Raw genomic sequence first — 6121 nt, 5'->3', positions numbered from 1 at the left:
AGATGGGGGACAGTCCGACGCATACTTTGCTTTATTAAGAACGGGAGCCACGCCCATGGCCCATGGGCCATATCCTGTAATTCCTTCTAAAATCAATATGTATGGTTGGGCTAGGCCACTTAGCAGAAAACCATGGGCCAGAGGCCGAACAGCAGACCGGGTCCATTTACGGCGAAGGTCCACGTAACGTGATACGGCCGAGTCAACACAAAGCGCCGCGCCGCAGTATTTTTCCACACGACGAGACCAGAGCAGGAGTAGTAGCATAGCAAAGCAGACCGCCCGATCTCCTCCCGATGCGGGCCCAGCTGCCCAGGGATCCGAGGCGGAAGGGATGATTCCAGCAGCCCCGAACCACGCCTCCCGCGTCCGGCTCACGTGGACCGTCCGCGGAGGGCCCTGCGGCCCGCCCACCGCGGCGCACCAAGGCCGAGTCCACGGCGTGCGGTGGGGTCGTGCGTGGGTATGGGGGCAGCGCGCGCCGAAGTCGGGGACCCCACCGTATTCGGTCGCCCATCACGACCCGTACACCTGGCACGCGTAAACAGGCCACGCAACGCAGTGGAATCCGATGCGGGCCGGCGTATCCTTTCTCCTTCCGGCCCAGTATTCTTACACTAGGACCCCTCGCGCACAGAGCTAACTCGCAGGAACCCCCCCTCGTCTCGTCTCGTGGTCCCAGGAAGGACCGATCCGTGATACCACAGAACACATGCCCTCCGTCTAAAGAAGTTTTAAATCGAAACAGCGGACCGCGGCTTCCCGCCCCTCCGCGCACCCTTTCCCGCTTAATTCCCACTCGCTGGATCGGACGGCGCGGGGTCCGCCACGTCACCGATTCCGGCCCACCTTGCGGAGCACGGAGCCGTCCACTTCCGTCCTTCGGAAGCCCGATCCTCCCTCCCGCCGCCGCCTCGGCCCCCTCCTTATATGCCCCGCCAGCCGCGTCTCTTCCCTCGCAAACCCACGTTTCAAAAAAAAGAGAGGAAAGCAAAGTTCCTTCTTCCCTCGAAAAAAAAAATCAGTCTCGCCATGGAGAGCAGCGTTGGCATAGAGAAGGCCGCAGCGGTGGCGGTTGGTGCAGGTGTGGGCGGGGGAGGTGGAGGGTACGGCTGCGGCGGGTGGGAGACGCCGAAGCGCGAGGAGTGCCGCATCCCGGCGACGCTGCCGTGCCCCGCGGCGCCGAGGAAGGCCGTGCCGGACTTCGGGAAGCGGCGCAGCCCGCCCAAGAACGGCTACTTCCAGCCGCCGGACCTGGAGGCGCTCTTCGCGCTCGCGCCGCGCCGCCAGGCCTTCTGCGCGTGACTTGGCGCGGACTTGATTTTTTGGGGAGGGAGTTGTAGATAGCTTGCCGGTCTCGCTCTGTTGTACTCTTTCTAGTGGGGGTGTTTAGTGGCCGCGGGTGTATTAGGGAGGCAGTAGGGTGGTTTTAGGGAGTAGTAGGTAGGTAGGTGGTGGACTCTTAAATCATAAGCATACTGTTTGGTTAAGCTGATGAAATCCTTATATATGTTTCCTGTCACTTCTGCGTATCGATGCTACCAGCGCTTGTGAATTGTGATTCGAGATTTTGCAGTCGATGTTCGCTAATACTGCCTGCGGCTGCTGTGCCGGTGAGTGAGGGGCGGCGTTTTTTTTTGGCTTTGCTTCACTTGTATTGTATGCGGTGCATCTACATAGGATACTGGTGATGATGGTGATCCGTGTCCAGGTTGCAGCTTGAAGCTTCGAAAAGCATCTGTAATAGTAGTATGCTTCATGGCTACTGCTGCAGTCTATTCTCCCGTTTAGTCGGTGTTAATGTTAGAAGCAGTACTTTACTTACTTTTAATGTATGAGATGCATGGTTAGAAGCAGTAATCCGTGGTGCAGATGATGAAGTGATGGTAACTGCTGTTCCTCCCAGCTGGTAGTACATGCATGAGTGCTTGTTCGTTTCGCCGTTAATTCATGTGGACCGTTAATCCATATAGATTAAGTGGTATTAAGTCGGTTTAAATTCATAGCAAGTCAAAATACATCCTAATACACACCAATCCACGTGGAATTGAAATAATCGAACAAGTCCTGAAGTGGAAGGAATTAAAAAAACACAATGGAGAGGGAAGCTGTGCTGTGCTCTTGAACCCCGGCCGCAGTTATTGTGGCTGCGGGAGCCCTGCAGCGCGATGTGGGCTTGGCATTCGCCTGCCTCCTGCCCTAGGCGCATTGCAGTGTATGTGGGCGGCCCGTGTGTGTGACTAGTGTCAGGGGGGGGGGGGGGGGGGGGGGGGGGGGGGCTTCAGAGCTCGCTTCTGTGGTCCTGGATCCATCATCGCGAGGGGGAAGACGCGGACGGCTTCCAGTTCCAGATGCTGTGAACGCCGAGCCGACAGGATAATGCACAAGCTCGCTGCCCCGCGGGGCGGTGGGGGTTGGGTGGGGTGGGGGCTGTTGCTTGTTGGTGATCGGTGCGGGCATGTGTTGTGCCTCGAGGGCACCGGGCGCTTGCCGGCCCCCGTGTCCCGTGCCGCCCCGGTGGGTGACTGTTGAGACCTAGTGTGGGACCAGAAGAGCAGCGTCACGACGTCGGACAGCCACACTCTGTTCTGGCGTGGTGCACTGAGGCTCCTGCTGCAAGTGAGGTTTTTGGTTCAGTTCAACCAATTTACACCTTTTTTAAAAAAATATAAAACAAAGTGACAGTCTCTATCATCTGATCTGAAAGATGATACACAGCTCATAATCGTAATACAAACCGGAGCCTGACCATTGGTCTTTCTTTCCAGACAACATATATGCATGCTGTGCCTGGGCTCGTAGGTCTGATGATATCCATACACTTGTTTTATGCGATAGGTTGCCAAGTAACTTTCGCGGTTTCTCCTTTCCCCAACGACCAACAATGGCGACGTCAGTCGGCTTCTTCTACGAGGGGGCATCCTGACGGCGACATGGCACCGGCCAATTAGCCATGCAATTTGGCTTTGATTAATGCCGGTGATACAATATTCCTGCAACTCAAGCAAAAGCATTTTCCGTTTCAGCTACCGGTTCTACTTCTACCTCCACGAGAGATTTGGGGGGGGGGGGGGGGGGGGTGCGGCTGAGGTGGGGGGACGTCGGTCCCCAACCGCTGCACGACGCCAAACTGCGAGAGCCAGGAGAGACCTCAAGTAGTTCAGAGAGATCCTTTGTCCTGAAGCCAGAGCGCCAGAGAGAGAGAGAGAGAGATCACACAGTGACACAGACACAGTTTGTTGGCAGTATCACATCTAAATTCTAGTCTGGCGACACAAAAACCACTAAAGCATTTGTCCCATCGCAACCAACACCGATTCGTGCCAATCTAGTCGTACTCGCAGGTCGCAGCCCAAAAGGCCACAGTGGGTAGCATACCATACGCCACTGATTTCTGTTCCTGTCGAACAAGTATAGCAATCTGCCTAGTTCCATAAATAGGCACGCGCCGAGGTTTAGGCCTCGCTTCCTGTTGAGTAATTAGACAAATTCCAATCTAAATTCCGAATATAAATCATGACCAAATCGGAAGAACTGAAATAACAAGCCAAATCAGATGATGCGTACTGATTAGACTTACTGATCGATGGCACGCGCCGGAATCAGCAGGGTCGACGATGTCGAAGTAGCGAAATCAGCAGGGTCGACGAGGTCAGCAGATCACGAGCAGTCGCGTGAAGACGCTTCCCAAAAACCTTATTCGCCCTCTCCCGGTGCAGGATCTAGAAGACGAAGGGTTCCGGAGACCTGCTCTCCTGATCGCAGATGCACCTCTGCGGTCGGGACGAAGGGAACTAAAAGGCGGCTCAGCTATGAAGAGAGGCGAAAGCGAACTGGGATCTGGGATGATTTGGAGGCTGGCTGCCGGGCTCCTTTTATAGGGCCGAGTCCGCGACCCCCGTGCTTATCCGCCCACGAAAATCTCGCAATCAGTTGAGATTTTATAGGGATCGGTTAGGATAAGCGTAACAGCCAAGAAACCAAAAAAATCAAACGGCAAAAGGTAGCCGCGCCCCCGCAAGGCGAGGGGCCGGATTTCGGCGGACCATTCACGCGCATGTCGTGCGCCCGCGCCCTTCGCCCCGCCCCGGCCCGGCCAGGCCAGGCCAGGCCAGGCCAGGCGAGGCGAGGCGAGCGAGCGCGCGCGCGCGTGTGGCTCTCCACACTCTCTCCTCTCATCCATGACTTGGTGAGTGAGTGTGGCTTCCATATTTAAGCTAGCTCTACTCCACAAGAGCTAGCAATATGGTGCTATTGGTTCCACCTATCCCTTTGCCATCCACTTATATGGGCTTTTGAGATTTTCCTGGAATTATTAGAAATTCTTAATTGGGCCAAGCCCATAAATCCTAACAATCCCCCACCAGATCTCAAATGCCCATCTGCAGTTTTTTTTTCGCCACTGTTCACTACTGTTTAATATACTAGTTTTTCAGCAGAGACTGTTAAGTTGAACTTCCGCCTAGAACTCCAAGTTACACCAACCCACAACTTGGACAATGGACTATGCCTTGAATTGCAAGTTTTGCGTGAATGGGTTTCACTTGAAGTCATGACCAGTACTTGGCTACCAGTAGTCCCCTTCTCGGGTGGAGCATATACGTCGTACTCCAAGGTCTCTTCATAAGTTTACTAGAGATCACCCAAATCTCATAGACTGCGACGTTAGACAGTCTAACTCATATAGGTGTGTTCTTTCAAGAATGTTCTGCAGGACAACATCTTCGCTAATACAAGCCAACAGAACACATTAAGGCACAAAGCCAACCTGCCTTACAGCATTTGAGAGTATTGCATCTTTACTTAGAGAGGGTCAAAAGTTACTCTCCTCAGTTCACCAATGGCTTGTTCTTCCCAGGACCTAATTCACGGGATCTCCGATCACATAGACTGGGTTTCCACCATGGCAACTTTATTCGGGTCTCATACCCATCTCTCTCGATGCGATTTCTATCACATTACGTGGTAGTCCCTTGGTAAAAGGATCTGCCAGATTTTTATCTGTTGAAATATAAGTCACACTTATAACTCCGGAGTTTCTCAACTTTCTGACAGACTTCAATCGTCTTTTGACATGTCTTGATGACTTTCCATTATCCTTAGAACTCGTCACTTTAGCAATCACTGTCTGATTGTCACAGTTCATAAGGATAGCTGGTATTGGTTTCTCAACCACCGGCAAGTCCATCAAGAGTTCACGCAACCATTCTGCCTCAACGGTTGCTGTGTCAAGTGCAGCTAGCTCGGCTTCCATGGTTGACCTCGTCAAAATGGTCTGCTTGCATGACCTCCATGATACCGCACCTCCACCAATAGTAAAGACATAACCACTGGTGGCATAAAGCTCATCTGCATCAGATATCCAGTTCGAATCACTATATCCTTCAAGTACTGCATGCTGACCAGAATAGTGAATTCCATAACTCATTGTACCTTGCAGGTAGCGCATAACCCGCTCAAGTGCATGCCAATGATCAGTCCCGGGGTTTGACATGAACCTACTCAATTTGCTCACAGCAAACGAGATATCGAGCCTTGTTGCACCAGCAAGATACATGAGTGAACCGACAATCTGAGAGTATCTCAATTGGTCTAAACCAATTCTCTTGTTCTTTCGCAGTGTCACACTGGGATCATAAGGTGTTGGAGAAGGTTTGCACTCAGAGAAGCCAAATCGCTTCAAAACCTTTTCAACATAGTGAGATTGCGAGAGAGTAATCCCACCATCTGCCTTAATCAGCTTGATGTTTAGAATCACATCAGCTTCTCCCAGATCTTTCATATCAAAACTCTTTGATAGAAAGGACTTGACTTCATTGATCACATCAATGTTTGTGCCAAATATCAATATATCATCAACATATAAGCACAATATAACTCCTTCGCCCCCACCACAGCGATAATATACACACCTGTCTGCCTCATTAATGGCAAAGCCTGCAGACGTTAGAGTAGTGTCAAACTTCTCATGCCACTGCTTTGGTGCTTGCTTCAGACCATACAAAGATTTCAATAACTTGCACACCTTGCTTTCTTGACCCTTTACTACAAATCCATCAGGCTGTTCCATATAGATTTCCTCGTCCAGCTCTCCATTAAGAAAAGCTGTCTTTACATCCAT

The 6121-nt window shown here is 52.1% G+C and overlaps 1 protein-coding gene across 1 annotated transcript; it reads left to right on the top strand.

The window, feature by feature from the left end:
- The first annotated feature begins 936 nt into the window (after positions 1 to 936).
- Positions 937 to 1522, top strand: LOC100277116 (uncharacterized). Its single transcript, NM_001150776.2, has one exon. It carries the CDS (start codon positions 1033 to 1035, stop codon positions 1303 to 1305), a length of 273 nt encoding a protein of 90 aa, NP_001144248.1. The 5' UTR covers positions 937 to 1032; the 3' UTR covers positions 1306 to 1522.
- The last annotated feature ends 4599 nt before the right edge of the window (positions 1523 to 6121 follow it).

The sequence above is a fragment of the Zea mays genome, chromosome 3 (genome assembly GCF_902167145.1).
Source record: "Zea mays cultivar B73 chromosome 3, Zm-B73-REFERENCE-NAM-5.0, whole genome shotgun sequence".
NCBI classification, from domain to species: domain Eukaryota; kingdom Viridiplantae; phylum Streptophyta; class Magnoliopsida; order Poales; family Poaceae; genus Zea; species Zea mays.
The sequence above is the reverse complement of the archived record's forward strand: the minus strand, read 5'-3'. Positions and strand labels throughout refer to the sequence as shown.